General features: G+C 43.5%; 1 protein-coding gene across 3 annotated transcripts in view; it reads right to left on the bottom strand.

Moving 5' to 3' along the window:
• ARHGAP10 (Rho GTPase activating protein 10) overlaps positions 1 to 17,203 on the bottom strand; it is a 361,433-nt gene extending 344,230 nt beyond the window's left edge. For 2 of the 3 annotated variants that reach the window (XM_003815856.5, XM_008968883.5), the window contains exon 1: positions 165 to 616. In XM_003815856.5, coding sequence (XP_003815904.1) covers positions 165 to 318 — 154 coding nt within the window. In that variant the 5' untranslated portion in view covers positions 319 to 616. Of the gene's footprint in view, positions 1 to 164; positions 617 to 15,345; positions 15,410 to 16,771 lie in introns of those variants that run through there. The other variant, XM_034959225.3, reaches the window with a different exon arrangement.
• Positions 17,204 to 20,864: the final 3,661 nt, after the last annotated feature.

Genomic DNA, 20,864 nt, shown 5'->3' with positions numbered 1-20,864 from the left:
CAGGGACCCCCCCGGGGTTCCGAGATTGCTGGGCTGGTCCGGAATGAATTCCCCGTTCCTCTGGCTGCTGGCCCCGGACACAAGACCCTCCGTCTCCTGCCGAGAGAGGCTCCCCCCCCAGCCTCGCCACGCCGCAGCCCGTCCGCGCCCGCGTCCCCGCTTACTTTTCGTCGCAGCGATGAGGTTCTTCCCGTCCTTAATGAGCTCTTTGATGAACTTGTTGGTCCTCTCGAGTTCCGCTTCGTGAGCGCGGATCCTCTCCCGGAACCACGGGCTGTCGAGGTAGCAGTCGCTGAACTCCAGGGGCTGCAGCCCCATGACGGCAGCGGTCGCTGCGCGGTGCGCACGGCCGCGCGCTCCTGCCCGAGCCGAGCTCCAAGGCCGCTGCCAGGTGCGGCGCCGCGCGTTCAGGGAGCACGGAGGAGCTAGCAGGCCCGGGCGCGCGGCGAGCGCGGCACGGACATGTCCCGTAGAGCCGAGTCCTGCGGCGCGGAGGAGCTGCCACCGAGACCAGCGTTAGCTGCGGCGCCCCAATCCCGGCAGCCCCCGCCGAGCTCTGAGCGCCCGCGGCCCCGCCCCGCCCGGCCCCCGCGCGGCAGACACTCCCCGAGGCGCCACCCGGCCGGGCCCGCGCTCCCGCTCGCCCCCTTCTCTTTCCTCCGCCTTCCTTCTTCCTCCCTTCCCTTCCCTGGACGCCTCTTCCTTCTCTTCCCCACGCGCAGCTGCCCCTCCTCTTCCTTCCGAGGCGTCCTGGGGCTGGAATTTCGCCCCGCGGCTCCCCTCCACCCCGGGCGCTCTCCCCCCCCCTCCTTTGCTTGGGCTCCCGGGGCCGGGGTGACTCACAGTCGGCTCCCCGCTGCACGGAACCCGACCGGGACCGAGAAGGAGCGTCTTAATTGCAGTCGTTAGTCCCCGCAGGCGGGCGACATAACTCTGAAGTGGCTGCCTTGCAGGAGGAGCTGATTAACTCATTTATCTCATTTATCCTGGGACGCCCCCAACCCCGAGCTGGGAACGAACTCGCACAGAGGGCTCTTTTCCTTATCCCGGTTCCTTTCCCAGTTTAAAGTGAGATGCGTGGTAAATCTCCGCTTGAGATCGAAGCCTTACAAGAGCGTTTTCTTGGTGGCCCAGCAGCTCCTATTACACTTCTCTACGTATCCGCACTAAATGACTTAGTTGAAGAGAGAGGGCTGGCTAAACCACAGAAAAGTTGTTTCTGTTGTGTTCAGCACATTAAATTTGCTGGGGTAGGTAGAGACGATCTTTATTATTCTAAAAATAACCACCGGAAAACATGCCAGGTAACGTGTGGTTTTCACCGCGTGGGGGTGACGATCAATGAGAATTTATGTCAGTGCCCTCAAAAAGCCTATTTTGTGTGTTCTGAAACAACTCCAGTGTGTCTCAAAAAAAGTTAGGCATTTTAAAGTATTGAAATGTATACCTTAGGCCGGACGTGGTGGCTCACGCCTGTAATCCCAACACTTTGGGAGACGGAGGCGGGTAGATCACCTGAGGTCAGGAGTTGGAGACCAGCCTGGCTAACATGGTGAACCCCGTCTCTACTTAAAATACAAAAAGTACCCGGGTGCGGTGGCACGTGCCTGTAATCCCAGCTGAGGCAGGAGAATCGCTTGAACCCAAGAGGCGGAGGTTGCAGTGAGTCGTGATGGTGCCACTGCACTCCAGCCTGGGCGACAGAGCGAGAAAATGTCTCAAAAAAAAAAAAAAAAGTATTTCTTAAAAAAAACCACTAATAGTTCATTAGAGTAACGTTTCATAATCGCAATTTATTAAGCAATTATTATGTGCCGGGCACCCACTAGGAACTCCATACATCTACAAACTCGCAATATAGACTTACATGATGTGATGGTAATATTAACGAGAAACTTCAAAGTAATTCCTGAAGACGTTCAGACTCTCAGCTGGGTAATTAAGAATCTGTTTGGACAGCATGTTGTAGGAGGGTAACCCTCCCGAACAAGTTGAATAAGCCTCCTACTCAATAAGCCCTTTTGTTACAAAACAGCACCAGGAGTGCCTAACCCGCAGATAAACATTATTACTCTAATGTCCATCCTCCAGAGAGTTCAAAGTGTTTTACAAATAACTTTTAGGCGGTGAAAGCTTCAGTTCCTACTAAAACCAGCAGGAGACTGGAGTCTACAGAAAAGAGAATAAAAGAGGCAAATAAAGGGGAAGAAAGACAAGAAGAGAAGGAGTGTAAACAAAAATGAGGGCCTTGCGAAACAGCCAAGCACTGACCACACTCAATCCTCAGAGCAGAAACCCAAACCTTTTCTCATAGAGGGGCTGCTGACACTTCTTCAATATTGAACATGGAGGTTACCGTGTGACCCAGCAAGTCCACGCTTAGATATATACCCAAAAGAAATGAAAATATATGTCCACGCAAATATTTACGCACAAATATTCATAGCAGCATTATTCGTAATAGCCAAAAAGTAGAATCAACCAAAATGTCCTTTGTCAGCTGTGTAATGGATGCACAAAATGTTTGTCCATAAAATGAAATATTAATCTACAATAAAAAGGAATGAAGTACTGACACGTGCTACGGCACAATAACGGTGAAAACGTTATGCTAAGTAAAAGAACCCAGCTGCAAAAGGCCAATACTATCCACTTATATTAAATGTCCAAAACAGGTAAATCTATAGAGGCAGAAAGATTAGTGGTTACTAGAGACTGGGGGATAGAGTGGAGGGTATATGTAGTCAGGAGTTTATTTTCAGGGTGATGAAAATTATTAATATTTTTATTTTTCATAGAGATAGGGTCTCACTATGTTGCCCAGGCTTTTCTCAAACACCTTAGTTCAAATGATGCTCCCACCTTGGTCTCCCAAATTGCTGGAGTTACGGGAGTGAGCCGCCGAGCCTGGCCGAAAACAATTTAAATTTACATTTTGGTAATGGTTGCACAATTCTGAATATACTCAGACTCACTTAATTGTACGTGATAAGTGGGTGGATTTCTTTTGGTCTGTGAAATATATCTCAATAAAAATTTTTTTTTAAGATGAACTACTCTAGAACTGCTTCTCCTTTACCACATTAGACTTCAAGCCATAAAAACTCTGGTTTATTCAGTGTGCCCAGTTCTTTAGATATTTGGAGAAAAAAAAAGTTGTTTAAAACAATGTCAAAACATCATAAAAAATATTACTTATCACTTCACACACATGTACACCCAGTGTTAAAGAGCTAGTGAATATGAATCTTAATTCATTACCAAATAGGTCCACAATAATTACCATGAGTGGAGGGGCCCGATTAATTTTGTTTTATTCAGCTATGCCTATGCAGTGTCTGGTATACAAGTGATCAGTAAATGTGGAATGAATAAGTATAACTAACTGAAGAGAAATCTCTGTACAGTGGACAGTGGAAAGATAGATATTTAGGAGTTCCAGCTCCAGCTTTACTACTTAACAGTTGTGCAACCTTAGCAAAGGTAATTTTCTGTAAACCTCAGACTTACCATCAGTGAAATGGAGATGATGACATTGCAGCTGCAGGTTGCTTGAGAAGATTTAATGAAATTGTGTTTGTAAAGTGCCTGCTGAAAATTATGATAATAATGAGACTCAAGGAAGAAGGAAGTGTGGAGGATGGGCTGAAGAGAGGGATGAGGGAGAGGAGGAGACAGATTACATTCCATCAATGTGGGAAAGATTTTCGGGGCAGGAGAGCCCTTAAATCATGGTTTTAAACCATGTAAGACAGAACTCAAGAAAAGTGGCCACAAAAGCAGATGCTACTGAGTTTCCAGGTTTCATCTTAATTAATCAATTATTCCCACAAATATTTACTGATCATTTATATGTATTAGGCACCATGTTAGGTGCTCATGATGCAGCAGCACACAAAACAGTCCTCACTGTGCTTTTGGTCTCTGGGGGAGACTGGCCTCATCCCAGAAAAAAAGAAAAAGAAAAATCACACACATATATATCCAGTTGAAAATTGAAGCACCATGCAGTTAAAGTGAAGGGTGTGTGAGAGATTATAGTTGGAACACCTGATGGAGATTGGGGCTGGGTCAAGGAAGGCCTCATTGAGGAAGTGATATGAAAATGATAATTTAATCAATGACCAGGAATATCAGTAGGAGTTAACTGTTAAATAGGGGTAGGAACAGAGTAGTACAGACATGGGACCAGCTTGTGCAGGCCCCTGAGATGGCACACTCAAGAGATGAACAGGTCGGTGGCTGAAGCCCAGTGAGAGAGACTGGCTCACAACTATGCCAGGTGGTGGAGGATAGGCAGGGTCAGATGGTGCAGAGCCTCTAAGTCTTATTTAGGATTTGGGACTGTATCCCAACGCTGTTGGGAGCCTTTAAAGAGTTTTATGCATGTAGTAAAATGATCCGGATTGTGTTTTCTCTCTAGCTGCTGTGTGGAGAATGGAAATCCAGACAGAATGTGGTTGGAGTTGTCTGGGCAAGAAATAGAATAGCTCAATCCTCCAAGGTGACCCTCCAAGGAAACAGCGAGAAATAGACAGAAATGAAGTATATTTTAGAAGGAGATTCTGGGACTTGACAATAGCCTGGATATTGGAAATGAGGAAGAAGGGGTCAGCGGTGGCCCCCAGGCTTGTGGCATGGTAAGTGAGGTGGATGGATATGCCACTTACTGAAAGGATAACATGAGGTAAGAAGCTGTCATGGCAGTGTTGGTGATGACTGGGTTGGAAGGATGCGTTTCAGTATAAACTCATGAAATGTTTGAGATGCCTGGGAGACATTCAAGTACCTAAGTCAGGTAGGCACTGACACCCAAATGGCATTTTTATGCTTTACTCAGTGCTTGGATTAGTTAGGGATTTGAATCAATGCAAGCTGGTCAAGTTTCAGTCTACATGAAATAGAGGTTAACATATAGGAAACCTTCCCTTGATGTAGGTTCTGCTGCATACGATACTGTAGTTTTTGTGTTGTGATGACTCACAAAGTACCTACCTGTAAAGTTAAATATGAGTCTACTGAATCCTTGGATATGTTTCAGGTTGTGAGTCAGAATTAGGTTCAGACACATTATAACAGAAAATCCAAAATCACTGGTTTTTAAACCATAAGGGGTTTAGATTTCCCTCTCTCTCATAAAAAGGAGTCCATGATTCCAGAGTCCCCAAGGAAGCACCGGCTTCCATCCTCAATGTCACCTCATGGTACAAGATGGCTCCTAGAGGTCCTTCTGGGAGGAAAGAAGGGAAAGGATAGAAGGGCCCCTGTCCTCACTGAATCAGCTTCTTTTCTCAGCATTCCTGTGCATCTCACACAACATTTTATTTTTTATCTCATTGACCAGATCTTAATCAAATGGCCACACCTCACTGCAAGGGAAGATGAAAAATGTGGTCTTTTTCCCAGGTACATAAGTGAAATGTGAATTTTCCTACAAAGAGAAAAGGGATAGTAGATTTTGAGCAGGAACCTAGCAGTCTCTGCTGCAGGCTGACACCTTTGTGAGTGAGGTAAGTAAATTACAGCTATGCCAAAAACTAAATTATGTAAATAGAAGAAATTTAAAATAATTATTTGGGTCTCTTGCAGACTGTGTAAAGCTGCTTTCTCTCACAAGTATTAAAAACAAAACACAAAAAGAAACAAAAATGCCAAAATAGCTTAATTATTGAAACACATCACTGAAAACCTCCACAGCGAGGTAGTTGAAGCTTCTGAAGCAGTTATCAGCACTCCAGCTCCATTTCTCTATGATTCTCTTGGCTCTGCCTGCCTTCTAGGAATTGACTTCAGCCTCCAGAAAGCTTCCTTCATGAGAACCAAATAGCATCAACATTTCCAGACTCACCTACAGGTGAGACAATACCCCTTCCTGAGCTAGAAAGTTGCTCCCTTATCACAACTACTTTAATCTGGGAATCAAAGCATTTCAGGAGACTGCCATTCCCTGAGTCCCTTGGACCTGGAGGCCTGCCGCTCAATTGATCACTGAGCCCAAGAAGGGGGTAATGCCAAGTAGCTTGGGCCATTAAGGGGTCACCTTTGAGCATGGGGCAGGCTGATCCAACAAGATATGACGATACTACACAACAAGTTTGTGAACTGGTAACCTATAAAAGTATAATGGTGATGCTTGTACAACAATGTGAATATACTTAATGCCACTGAACTGCACGCTTAAAAAGAAAGCATAATGAAGGAAGAGTAAAGGACTCCTTCATCTCCCCCTTTATGTCACTCGTCTTCCTATAATAACCTTTTCTTTTTTTTTTTTTTTTTTTGAGATGGAGTCTCTGTCTGTCACCCAGGCTAGAGTGCCGTGGCGCTATCTTGGCTCACTGCAACCCTCGCCTCCCTTCCGGGGTCAAGTGATTTTTCCGCCTCAGCCTACCAAGTAGCTGGGATTACAGGCATGCGCCATCATGCTCGGCTAATTTTTGTATTTTTAGTAGAGACGGGGTTTCACTATGTTGGCCAGGCTGGTCTTGAACTCCTGACCTCAGGTGATCCACCCGCCTCTGCCTCCCAAAGTGCTGGGATTACAGGCGTGAGTCACTGCGCCCAGCCATACCCTTTCCTTAAAGACATATGGTCTCACAGAATAATAATAATGGTCCAAATATGTTTGACATTTTAATTACACCTATATTTTTAAAAGAACCTTTTTCTTCATACCACCTCTATTGAGAGTTTGTGACTAGCAGTCTGAGTAATGAAATTTGAGAAAGGCTATGCTATGAACACTAAGCTGGGTATGCTCTGCTGAGAGTCACCCCAGGATCTCTGTATATTCCAGGATTGCAGTGGGTGCACCAGTGCAGTGTGGTGTGCAGAAACTACTACTTGTGCTGGGCATGGTGGCTCTTGCCTATAATCCCAGCACTTTGGGAGGCTGAGGCGGGTGGATCACGAGGTCAGGAGTTCAAGACCAGCCTGGCCAATATGGTGAAACCCCGTCTCTACTAAAAATGCAGAAATTAGCTGAGTGTGGTGGCATGCGCCTGTAGTCCCAGCTGCTTGGGAGGCTGAGGCAGGAGAATTGCTTGAACCTGGGAGGCAGAGGTTGCAGTGAGCCAAGATCGTGGCCACTATACTCCAGACTGGGTGACAGAGCAAGACTCCATCTCCAAAAAAAAAAAAAAAGACATGAAGAAAAAAAAAAGAAACTACTACTTGTGCCTCCAACATTTACTAAGCACCCATTATGTGCCAGGTACTATCCTAGAACTGGGACAGCAATAGCAAAAACAAACAAACAAACAAACAAACAAAAACCTAGCATGATTCATGATCTCATGGACTAATATCCTCCAATCAGAGTGAAAGAAAATATATCAAAACATTGCAAATATAAATGTCAAGTGAAATCTCTGGTAAGCACTAGGAAGAAGCCTGCTCTTCAGGGGACTTTGGACTATTCTGAGATGTCAGTGAGGATGTGACAACTGAGCTGAGACCTGAAGCACCAAGAGTGAATGGACGGAGGTGAAGTGGATGTGATGTGCAGAGGGAAGAAGCGTTCCCAGAGGAGGATTTGTGGAAGAACCAGTACAAGTAGCTGAAACTGTGGCCATGTGGCGGGAGCAGCACGGGCTGAGATGAGGCTGAGGAGGGAGTGAGGGCCCATCCTACCTGCTCAGCACCAGCCCTGCTTCTATCCTTGAGAACACTGAGCGTGGGCCTCGGGCTTCGCTGCTTTTTTTCTCAGGAGAGCTCACCTTTTCCAGTACTTCTGGGCATCAAAGCTTGGAAGAGTTTAGGACCTCAAGGAAGTTTTAGAACTAGTACAATTAACTAGGGATATTTGGTCAGCAAATATTGATTGAGTACACGGGGTGGGGAAAGCACTGTGGTAAGCAAGTGCTAAGGCGAAAAAGTCCCTCAACTCAAGCGTTTACAATCTGGTATACTCTAGCCATGCAGAATAAGCTGACAAGAGGATAATTCTAAAACAAAGCACACTGCTGCTTCCTCCAGCCAGCCTGACAGCCTGGTTGAGAAGTGGGCGTTCCTACTGAAACTGGGATGGGGAAGAGGGAGGGTGGGTATGTGGGGGAGATTCTCCAGTCCTCCCACATTGAAATTCATATCTTCTCAGCTGGGTGCAGTGGCTCACGCCTGTAATCTCAACACTTCGCAAGGCTGAGGCGGGTGGATCACTTGAGGTCAGGAGTTCAAGGCCAGCCTGGCCAACATGGTGAAACCCCGCCTCTACTAAAAATTAAAAAAAATTAGACACCTGTGGTGGCACGTGCCTGTAATCCCAGCTACTCTGTAGGCTGAGGCAGGAGAATCGCTTGAACCTGGGAGGTGGAGGTTGCAGTGAGCCGAAATCTTGCCAAGGCACTTCAGCCTGAGAGACAGAGTGAGACTGTCTCAAGAAGGAAGGAAGGAAAGGAGGAAGGAAGGGAGGTAGGGCGGGGAGGGAGGGAGGGAGAAAATAAATTCATATCCTCTGAAGAAATCTAGGACTCCTATCTTTTCAAGTTTGGAGGTAGAAGAACCTGGCTCAAGGAGATGTGGGTCAAGGCACACAACCAGTACCTGCCCCAGGTGGAGTCTCCTGTTAGTGCAATCACTGCTTCTCCTGCCCCCAGCTTTTGGAGAGACTTGGCATGGAGAGGAGGGAGCTGGGTAGATCACATACAGTAATATCTGAGCACACACTGCATATAGCAGCAGGCATTCCGCACTGCCCATAGATCTCTGAGGCAAATGCTGCTCTCCTTCCTATGACATGTGGATCAACAGACCAAAGCAGGAACCTTGCAGTTTGTTTTATTCAGATGTCAATTGAGACTTTTTAAATGATGGAGAGAAAGAGAAGAGCTCTAAAGAGAATGTTTTTCGCGGCACTCCAAATGTCCGTTCTATGACCCAGAGAAAGGTTTCCACAAGGTGACTTTCAACCAGGCAAATATCCAGCCACTGGAAATTCAACCTGCCACTATTAGAGGCATACTCTCAGAGTCCACTGGCACCTCAGTAAAATAGAAAGTGAAAAAATATAAAAATTTGTGTACTTATCCTTTGACCCAGTAATTTCAGACCTGACAATTTACCCTAAGAAAAGGTGTTGTTTTTTTTTTTTTTATGAGACAGAGTCTCGCCTTGTTGCCCAGGTTGGAGTGCAGTGACACGATCTGGGCTCACTACAACCTCTGCCTCCCAGGTTCAAGCAATTCTCCTGCGTCAGCCTCCTGAGTAGCTGGGATTACAGGTAAGTGCCACCACACACGGCTAATTTTTGTATTTTTAATAGAGACGAAGTTTCACCATGTTGACCAGGCTGGTCTCAAACTCCTGGCCTCAAGTGATTCCCCTGCCTCGGCCTCCCAAAGTGCTGGGATTACAGGAGTGAGCCACCACACCCAGCAGAAAATAATCTTTGAAATGTATATGCTTGGCCGGGTGCAGTGGCTCATGCCTGTAATCCCAGCACTTTGGGAGGCCAAGGCGGGCAGATCACCTGAGCTCAGGAGTTCGAGACCAGCCTGACACACATGGAGAAACCCCATCTCTACTAAAAATACAAAATTAGCTGGGCGTGGTGGTGGGTGCCTGTAATCCCAGCTACTTGGGAGGCTGAGGCAAGAGAATCACTTGAACCCTGGAGGCGGAGGTTGCAGTGAGCCAAGATCGTGCCACTGCACTCCAGTCTGGGCAACAGAGCAAGACTCCATCTCAAAAAAAAAAAAAAAAAAAAGTATATGCTTAAGGCTATTTGTTGCAGTAAAGAAAAAAAGAATGCAGCAGCCACTTAACAATTAGAAAATAGTAAAATAAATCAGTATATATTAACTCAATAGGAATCCTGGGTTTATGTGCTTTGATGCCATTAAAATGATCGTTTTTACTCTAAATAATGGACACTGGCATTTTGGAATGCCCAGCATTCATTCCCACTTCCCAACTTTACCATGATTTCCACCGGGGTAATCATTTTCCCACATAACATGTAGTCTTTGTAAAATTCCTGTGCCTGCCTCATGCTAGGGAATCCAGAGAGATCCCTAGAGGTTTGTTCTATAAATCTTTCCTCTCAGACCTGCCACAGCCAAGGGCTGGGCACGTGACCTAAGCTTGGCCAACCAGACTTTCCCAAGACTTTGACTTTTGAACGTAGTAAAGCACTGACAGAAGAAACAGAGTTCATCTTTTCCAGCCAGGAGTGTTGAAACAGACCTGCTGCTGGGGAGGCTACCAGGCTTCTTCCAAAGCTGGTTTTTTAAGACTTCCTTAACACCTCCGTATGCTTCAAATCAAATACCCTTTTGCTTAAGTTGACAGAATCAGTGTTTCTTCCTTGCAGCCAGAGATTAGTAGACTCCTAGATTGGTAGTAGAAGGAAACAGACCTTCAGGGAAGTCATGGGGTGTTTAGAATCGATTATCTGGCTGAGATTGAACAGAAAACAGAACACTCCCATTTATATTCTAAAAGGGGAACCTGGTGGTTCATGGCACACACTGGAGAAACAAGTCATTAAGTTATCATCTTAGATTATTTAGTTCTAAGTAGCATGACCTTAAATCCTCTTTTGTTTGGAACTGGTCTGCTTTATACCTATTGTCCTGGCATGCACTTCGTTTGGCCTGTTTCCCCTGGATTTTGTGTTTGTTTGTTTGTTTGTTTGTTTGTTTGTTTTAAGAGACAAGGTCTCCCTCTGTTGCCCAGGCTGGAGTATCATGGCATAACCATAGTTCACTGCAGCCTTGAACTGCTGGGCCCAAGTGATCTTCCTGCCTCGGCCTCCCAAAGTGCTGAGATTACAGGCATGAGCCACCACACCTGGCCTGGATTTCTCATTTTTAAATGGGGTTCTACTACAAATAATGCATAGAAGCTTTTAAAAAGAGGTTGGGCATAGTGGCTCATGCCTGTAATCCCAGCACTTTGGGAGGCCAAGGTGGGCAGATTACTTGAGATCAGGAGTTCAACACCAGCCTGGCCAACATGGCAAAACCCCATCTCTATTAAAAATAGAAAAATAGCCAGGCATGGTGGTGGGTACTTGTAATCCCAACTACTTGGGAGGCTGAGGCAGGAGAATTGCTTGAATCCAGGAGGTGGAGGTTGCAGTGAGCTGAGATTGCACCACTGCACTCCAGCCTGGGTGACAGAGTGAGACTCTGTCTCAAAAAAAAAAAAGAAAAAGAAAAAAGAGGCCAGGATGGGTTTGCTGGACCATCATTCTGTTTTTAACTCCTACCATGGTCTCATCTAGTAGTGACATCTAGTAGTAGCGTGAGACACATGTGCAGTGAACAGAGTTCTCACTTTAACACGTGGATAATCTGACAGATGACCAAGGATAACCCATTTCACACCTTTTTTTTTGAGATGGAGTTTCACTCTGTTGCCTAGGCTGGAGTGCAATGGCGTGATCTCAGCCTCCCAGGTTCAAGTGATTCTCCTGCCTCAGCCTCCCAAGTAGCTGAAATTACAGGCATGTGCCACCACTCCAGCTAATTTTGTATTTTTAGTAGAGATGGGGTTTCTCCATGTTGGTCAGGCTGGTCTCCAACTCCTGACCTCTGGTGATCCACCCACTTCAGCCTCCCAAAGTGCTGGGATTACAGGCGTGAGCCACCACACCCAGCCAACCCATCTTTCTTTTTCTGACGTTTCCAGAAGCAAGGTAACCAACACTTATTTTTAAGAATAGTAAGAAGGATACTTGCTGATAAAATGAAGCTCTCTGAGATACAATCGGGTAGAGACAGCTACCCCTTGCAGTATTACTGGCCAGAGGAGAAGCAGTTGATACTGCTAAACTTGCTGGCTATTTTGGTGTACCAACTAGTTTCAGAGTGGCCCGGGCAGTAACCTGCATGATGAACGAAGTTGCCAGGCCAGTCAGCAGGGTCAAGAGGAAGCATAGAAAATTACAGGTTGAGTGTAAGATGTACAAGAAAATGGAGGCTGAGCAGAGCTGCCATAGAGCTCATAGAGAGTGGTAGAACCCTATTGCTATAGCTATTTGTCCTTTATTATATTATACAAATCTACAGCTATTAAAATGCTTTATGGTTTGGTAATACTTTTTTTTTTTTTTTGCAAAAACAAAAGCTTTTGGCAGAAATGTGTTAAAGGGAAGAGTGTATATTTAACGAAAAATGAAGTACTGATATCCCATTTCTCAAAAAAGCTGCTTATGAATTTTTAAAGAGCTTTTTGTGTTTTTGTGTTTTTTTTTTTTTAGACGGAGTCTTGCTCTGAAGCCCAGGCTGGAGTGCAGTGGCGCGATCTCGGCTCACTGCAAGCTCCACCTCCTGGGTTCATGCCATTCTCCTGCCTCAGCCTCCCGAGTAGCTGGGACTACAGGCACCCACCACCATGCCCAGCTAATTTTTTTGTATTTTTTTAGTAGAGGTGGGTTTTCACCGTGTTAGCCAGGATGGTCTCGATCTCCTGACCTTGTGATCCGCCCGCCTCAGCCTCCCAAAGTGCTGGGATTACAGGCATGAGCCACCGTTAAAATGAGTTTTAACATTTATCATCCACCATGGGGTTTCTTCTGTGACATGACTAATCACATGAAAACCAGAGGGTCCAAGGCTGCTGGAAAACATCTGCATCTACTTCAAAAAGTAGAAGTTATTAAGAAAGCTAGGCCCAAAGATGGCAATTTAACATGTTTAGCTACAACAGGATGTTTACATACCACTCTGTGAAATGTGACTTTTCACTTATGTCAAATGGCTGTTCTTCTAAATTAATTATCTTCTTATTCCAGGATTTCTTGGGTAAAAATGAAACATTAATGTGTGATCTCCATTAATAGAAAATAAAACTTTGGGCCGGGCACTGTGGCTTATGCCTGTAATCCCAGCACTTTGAGAGGCTGAGGTGGGTGGATGACAAGGTCCGGAGTTCGAAACCAGCCTGGCCAAGATGATGAAACCCCGTCTCTACTAAAAATACAAAAATTAGTCATGTGTGGTGGCACGTGCCTGTAATCCTAGCTACCCGGGAGGCTGAGGCAGGAGAATCGCTTGAACCTGGGAGGTGGAGGTTGCAGTGAGCCGAGATCATGTCATTGCACTCCAGCCTAGGCAACAAGTGTGAAATTCTGTCTTAAAAAAAAAGAAAGAAAAGAGAACTTTCTAAGGAGTTATGAAGCCAGCTTTATATAATGCGGATGTGAATGAAGATATAGAGACTTCTGGTACTCACCCATATCCAGTTCTGTCTTCTAGGGCCCAAGGGAGGGATAGACTTTCTAGCCCCTGCTGTGTTACTCATTTTAACTGTGTTCTTCTGGCTCTAGTGGAAGGGAAATGCGTGATTTTTCAACCGAAGCATTTAATTTCTGGTGCAAGGCTCTCCAGTATGTTCTTGTCCTGCCTTTGTAACTATGAAATCCCCCGGTTCCCAATAGAAAATCTATGAAATGTTTGGACCCTGTATTAGCCTGGAACTCTGAAAGACTGTGTGAAGCAGAGACACTCACTGACTGGCACAGAATTTGTAACTTGAGTGAGAAATAGATTTCTGTAGTGTAAGCCAGAAGATTTTAGAACTGTTTGTTACCACAGAATAGCCTTTCCTATTCTGACTAATTCATTCGAATTCCAATATCTTAGGAAGAGGGAAGAGTACTACTGATGGGATTGAAGAACATGTAGCAAAAGAGTGGCAAAATTGAAGAAATATTTTTAACTTTTTCTTTGTTTCGTGGGTATAGAGTTTCTACTGGGATAATGAAAAAGTTCTGTAAATGGATAGTAGTGATGGTTGTACAACCTTATGAATGTACTTAATGCCACTGAATTATACACTTAAATATGGTTAAAGTGGTAAAATATGTATTATGTGTATTTACCACAATAAAAAATTACCAAAGAAGGGTTTTTCTACCGAAGTTTTCCATTATTGATAAGAGTTAGAAAGATAGGCACTCATATATTGTTGGTGAGACTATACATAGGTACATCTTTCTAGAGACAATTTTGATGGTGCTTATTAAAAGACTTTTGAAATGTTTTGCCCTTTGATTCATTTATTCCTCTTCTGAGAATTTAACCTAAATTTCTAAAAATAATTTACGAAGTTTTACGTAAAATGATCATAACTCCTGCATGATTAAAAAAAACTAATGACAGGCTCACATCTGTAATCCTAACACTTTGGGAGGCTGAGGTGGGTGGATTGCTTGAGCCCAGGAGCTCAAGACCAGCCTGGGCAACATGGTGAAACCCTGCCTCTACAAAAAACAAGCTGAGCGTGGTGGTGCGCACCTGTAGTCCCAGCTACTTGGGAGGCTAAGGCAGGAAGATCGCCTGAGCCTGGGAGGTGGAGGTTGCAGTGACCTGAGATTGCACCACTGCACTCCAGCCTGGGTGACAGAGAGAAACCCTGTCTCAAAAAAAAAAAAAAAAAAGAGAGAGAGAGAGAGACCATGTCTCGATATGTTGGTTGGGCTAGACTGCAGTGGCTATTCACAGGCTCAGTCATAGCCTCAATCTTAGCTCACTGTCGCCACAAACTCCTGGGCACAAGCAGTCTTCCTGCCTCAGCTTCCCAAGTAGCTGGGACTATGGAACCTGCCACAGTGCTTGGCTTGCCAGCTTGATTTTTGTAAGCCAAAAATTTGAAACAGTTTAGACTTGACCAAGATGAATTGCTTAAGTAACTTAGAAAATATTAATATAATTGGGCACTATGTGGATCTTTGAAATTACAGTGTAGGAGAATACTTAATGACATAGGAGAAATGCTCCAATATAATGTTTAGTGAAAAAAGATACAAAGCCTAGGTCTTAAGCTGAGTAATGAGTTCTTAGGTGTTGAGTTTATTAAGTTTTATTACTTAGATTTATGTAAGGTTAGTTTGACAGTATTGATTCTTAATGAATCTATGCTGACTTTCTGTTCATAAAATTACTTACTTTTTTTTTTTTTTTTTTGAGATGGATTCTTGCTCTGTCGCCCAGGCTGGAGTGCAGTTGCGCAATCTCAGCTCACTGCAACCTCCGCCTCCCGGGTTCAAGGGATTCTCTTGCCTCAGCCTCCCCAGTAGCTAGGATTATAGGCATGCACCACCACAACTGGCTAATTTTTGTATTTTTAGTAGAGACAGGGGTTTCACCATGTTGACCAGGCTGGCTGGTCTCGAACTCCTGACCTCATGATCTGCCTGCCTCGGCCTCCCAAAGTGCTGGGATTATAGGTGTGAGCCAGCACACCCAACCCCCATAAAATTACTTTCTAAGACTTAACATTAGTTGCATGATTACAACCCAAGTTCTCTCAATATCTTAGGATATACTTTATCTGGGAATAAATTAAATACATTATTAAAATAACTAAGTGTTTTTAAAAGCTCCTCTTATTTCTTACCTGCCTTGGCTTTAGTTTCACTCTTGACCGTTCCTCTTTTAACCTTTCCATTTGAAGATAGTTACTGAGAGAACAGAAAAAAAGAGATGTTAGTTCTGCTTTCTCTGTTATCTTTTCAATATTACATCATCTTTCCCTGAACAGAGTCTTTTTGTTTTTGTTCTTCTGTAAGAGCATGACCTTGAAAAGATTCTTCTGGGGATTTTTGGTTATTTTTCACACCTCTAAACTCATCCTGGATTCTGCTTTTCCTGGTATTATTATTCAAGGGTCATGCTGCTGTCTAGTATCAGGTAAGTTTACACACCTGTCCATTGTCTCATATTTTGTGTTCAGTAGAGGAATGCTTCTACAGTCACTCCTGGTTTTTTTAGATAACTCTCTTTTTTTTTCTCCCTCCATATTGGGGTTATTTAAGACAACAGTATTTAACCTGAGTTATAGGAATCCCCAAATATATGTAAAGACTTTCCAAGGACAACTGGTATGGGTAATTTATTTCCAGATCCTCAACTTCTATTTCTCCTTTTTTCCAAAATTGATCTGCCTGAAAAAATGTCTTGCAGATTCTCCTTTTCCACCTCCCCTTTCACATTAACCTTTTTCCCAAGGAAGAGGAGAAGGTAGAAGAGAGCACTGCAAATTTATGTATCCTGTATCTTGGTCTCAAGATATAAAAATATCCATAGTACCAAAGGGACGATTTGAAATATTTTTTCGACTGGAAGCCTTCTGTAGGAACTACCCCACCATCATGCTTTTTGTCTTTCCCTGCCTAATGCACATTTGTGTTAAGGACAAGTCATAGCCTTAGAAACTGCCCCTTTGCAAAGTTCTGAATATATATTATGGGGTGAGGTAGTAGGAGTAATGACAATTTCTCTTTTTTGATTTACCTCTCCCATCCCTAAATATAATTAGAGAATGCATGGTTCTTAAGGAAGATATATGTGAAAGCAATTAAAGACAGTGTCTTTTAGAAATGCTGAACACTAAAAATGGCTCTCCTTTTTTCTAATTTGAACATAAGCATTTTTTCTTTACCCCCTTCAATCTTCTTTCCTAAAACGTGTTGTCAGCTGGAAAGAAAAGTACTTTGAACGGATTAGTCATGTTAATTATTTAAAATATAACTGAAATGTCTTCTAGTACTACTAAGATTTTTGAAACATACTGAAGAAAACCTGTGCAAAAAAATTTTACATGACTTATTTCAGATTAACTTTGCATTATTCAATAAGGAAGGTAAAACTGATTTATCAACTCATATCATGAAATAATTTATCCATTTACTGACAATCTTTCTGTGCCTCTGATTCTTCCTCTGCTAAATGGAACCTCTATACCAAACTATACCTCTTCACTGAGTTCTTTTAGACATTAAACGAGTCAACCTAGAATCTATGCAAAGCACATAGAACCTTACCTGGTGCATGGTAAGTGCTCTTCATGTTGAAATGCTCCTTCTTCTGAGTCTTGGTCCTCTTCTCTTTGTCTGTATCTCCCTTTGTAATCTCACTCAGTCTCCTGGCTTTACAAACCATCCATATGCTAATAATTTCCAAATTTATATTTCTAATGCCTGCCTGTTCACTCCAGAACTCCAGACTCATCTATTCAACAGCCTTCTGGACATCTCCATGTGGATACTTAATTGATATCTCAAACTTATTATCTCCAAACTGACCTCTTGTTCTTTTCTCTTTCCAAACCTGCTCCATCTTTAGCCTTTTCCCTGTCACTTGATGTCAACATCATCCTTCATTGTTCAAATCTAAAAAACTTGGAGTTAATCTGAACTCCTTTCTTTCTCTCATACCCCACGTGCAATCTGTCTTCCTGCAAAAATATATCCAGAATCTGACCACCATTCACTCCCACCACTGCTGTCTCCTGCTGCAAGCCACTATTATCTCTCTCCTGGATTACTGAAATAGACTCCCTGCTTTTATCTTTTCTTCTATCTTTGCTCCCTGCAGTCTATTTGAAGCATAGCAGCCAGAATGATTCTTCTAAAATGAAAATCAGATCATGTCATTCCTCTGCTTAAAAACCTTCAATACAGCCCCCCATACATAACACAACAACTTTTCAAAAAAGTTATATAGGCCAGGTGCGGTGCCTCACATCTGTAATCCCAGCACTTTGGGAGGCCGAGGCAGGTGGATCACCTGAGGTCAGGAGTTTGAGACCAGCCTGGCCAACATAATGAAACCCGGTCTCTACTAAATATACAAAAATTAGCTGGGCGTGGTGGCATGCGCCTGTAATCTCAGCTACTCAGGAGGCTGAGGCAGGAGAATCTCTTGAACCCAGGAGGTGGAGGTTGCAGTGAGCCAAAATCCTGCCACTGCACTACAGACTGGGCGACAGAGCGAGACTCTTGTCTCCAAATAAATAATAAAAATAAAAAGTTGGCCAGGCACAGTGGGTCATGCTTACAATCCCAGCACTTTGGGAGGCCGAAGCGGGTGGATCACCTGAGGTCAGAAGTTCAAGACCAGCCTGGTCAACATGGTGAAACCCCATCTCTACTAAAGATACAAAAATTAGCTGGGGGTGGTGGTGTGCGCCTGTAATCCCAGCTACTTGGGAGGCTGGGGCAGAAGAATCGCTTGAACCAGGGAGGTGAAAGTTGCAGTGAGCCGAGATCTCACCATTGCACTCCAGCCTGGGCAACAAGAGTGAGACTCCGTCTCAAAATAAATAAATAAATAAAATAAAATAAAATAAAAGTTATATAAACTGGCCGCACATGGTGGCTCACTCCTCTAATCCCAGCACTTTGGGAGGCTGAGGTGGGCAGATCACTTGAGGTCAGGGGTTTGAGACCAGCCTGGCCAACATGGTGAAACTGCGTCTCTATTAAAAATACAAAAATTAGCCGTGTGTGGTGGCACATACTTGTAATCCCAGCTACTCAGGAGGCTGACGCAGGAGACTTGCTTGAACCCGGGAGGCAGAGGTTGTGGTGAGCCAAGATCGTATCACTGCACTCCAACCTGGGCAACAGGGCGAGACTCTGTCTCTAAATAAATAAATAAATAAATGGTTATATAAACTTACATTTGTGTACATACACATTAATTTTTCAAAACAGAGCAAAAATATGCACCAGATTATTTCCAGTGATTATCTCATGGTGGTAACATTTGCCATTTGACTCAGTAACATTACTTCAAGAAACTTATCTATAGAATATAATCAGGCTGTACCCAAAGATTTAAGTTCAAGGATGTGAATCACAACAATATTTACACTAGGCAAAAATTTAAAATAGCCTAAGTGTTCAACAACAGGAAACTAATAAATTATGTTATAACTAGGAGAGATGATGAATAATCTTACAGTGTTGAACATGGTTTTTAAAAAATCAATCACATGTTGTTGGTGAAAAAAATTATAAAATAGCAAGTAAGGCTATGAGATCGACTTTGCAAATTAAAAAATATCTACAATGAAAGGAAAAGATTTGAAGGATATGCACCAAAATATTAACAACAGTCATTGCATAGGAATGACACACAGGTGGCCATGATCCAGGGCTGAGTAGCTGTGGAAGAGCCACTACTTGCTATTAGCCAACCTCCTTGGAATTCACAAACTCAGAACAAATGTGGAGATTTTAATCAACACTTCCTGCAATGCTCTGCAGTGTCAGCTTAAGCAACCGTCTCTTTTAAAGGCTGCAAATGCACTCATAGAGTATATCAAATGAATATAAAGATGTTTTAACTCTGAATTTGGTATAATAAAAATCATTCTTTTGTTTTGTTTTGTTTTTTGAGACTGAGTCTCACTCTGTTGCCCAGGCTGGAGTGCAATGGTGCTATCTCGGCTCACTGCAACTTCTGCCTCCTGGGTTCAAGCGATTCTCCTGCCTCAGCCTCCCGAGTAGCTGGGACCACAGGCATGCGCCACCATGCCTGGCTAATTTTTGTATTTTTAGTAGAGACGGGGTTTCGCCATGTTGGCCAGGCTGGTCTCAAATTCCTGACCTCAGGTGCTCTGCCTGCCTCAGCCTCCCAAAGTGCTGAGATTTACAGACGTGAGCCACTGTGACCAGCCACAAAAATTACTCTTATACAGCATACTTGGGAACTAGGGGGAAAAAAAATCCCCTAATGCTTTTAGGAATTTAAGCCCTCTAAATCTTTGCCAGATTAGGATAGGTTGAGCTATTTTTTTGCAATGACTGAAAAGAGTTTCCCAAGAGCTTCCTATCCGTTTTAATTTGTTTGAAAAAGCAGTTAAAAGTACAAGAAATATGTTACTTGTCCTGTTCAGTGCCTAATATCCAGTTTTTAACTCACAGTTTTCTTGGACTTTAAATATTGAGCTTAACTTAGTCCTTAGAATTTTGTTTTATGTGTCTCTCGTTACTTGCTGAATGAAGTGATCAAAAGAAGAGAAGAAATTCTAAATTCATAACTGTCTTTCTATCAGTCTATCAGGCCATCAGGCCTCAGCCATCTTTACCCAGAGAACAAAAATAATATGATTAAGGAGTCTAAGAAGTCTTCTCTCTTTATTCTTTTTTTTTCCTCCTAACTTTTATTTTAGGTTTGGGGGTACATGTGCAGGTTTGTTTTGTGGGTAAATTGTGTGTTGCTGGGGTTCGATGTACAAAGATTTCATCACCCAGGTAGTGAGCACAGTACCCGGTAGGTAGTTTTCTGCTCCTCACCCTCCTTTCACCCTCCGCGCTCAAGTAAACCTCGTGTCTATTGTTCCCATCTCTGTGTCCATGTGTACTCAATGTTTAGCTTCCTCTTATAAGTGAGACCATGCTGTATTTGGTTTTCTGTTTCCGCGTTAAATCGCTTGGGATAATGGCCTCCAGCTGATTCCATGTTGCTGCAATCTATTCTTTACATAACTAAAGCATAGATCCCACTTAAGCTATTTATTTATTTTCACTGAAAAGTAAAACAAACACAAAAGCAGAATACAAAGCTCATAAGCAATAGAATGAACTACAAGGCTATCAGAAGTGACCTAAAAGCAGCTGGGCCCAGTGGCTCACGCCTGTAATCCCAGCACTTTGGGAAGCCGAGGCGAGCGGATCACCTGAGGTCAGAAGTTTCAGACTAGCCTGGCCAACGTGGTGAAACCCCATCTTTACTAAAAATACAAAAAAATTAGCCGGGCATGGTGGTGCATGCCTGTAGTCCTAGCTACTCAGGAGGCTAAAGCAGGAGAATCGCTTGAACCCAGGAGGGAGAGGTTGCAATGAGCCGAGATCGTGCCACCGCACTCCAGCCTGGGTGACAGAGCAAGACTCTGTCTCAAAAAAAAAAAAAAAGTGACCTAAAAGCCAAGCTTCTAGTCTTTTTTCCCCAAATTTCAGGTAATGAAATGCAACCATAAAAGGTATCAAGTATACAATAAAACAGATTGACCAGCACATTCCTTTATCACTGTTTTGTCATAAGGCATGGAGGCTGCCCCTTAAAATCCACGTTTAATAATGAGAATATAAAATTTTACAAGACTTTTGTTGCAAAACTAGAACTGTA

The sequence above is a fragment of the Pan paniscus genome, chromosome 3, assembly GCF_029289425.2.
Source record: "Pan paniscus chromosome 3, NHGRI_mPanPan1-v2.0_pri, whole genome shotgun sequence".
NCBI lineage: Eukaryota > Metazoa > Chordata > Mammalia > Primates > Hominidae > Pan > Pan paniscus.
Note: the sequence above shows the minus strand (reverse complement) of the source record. Positions and strands in the feature narration are given on the sequence as shown.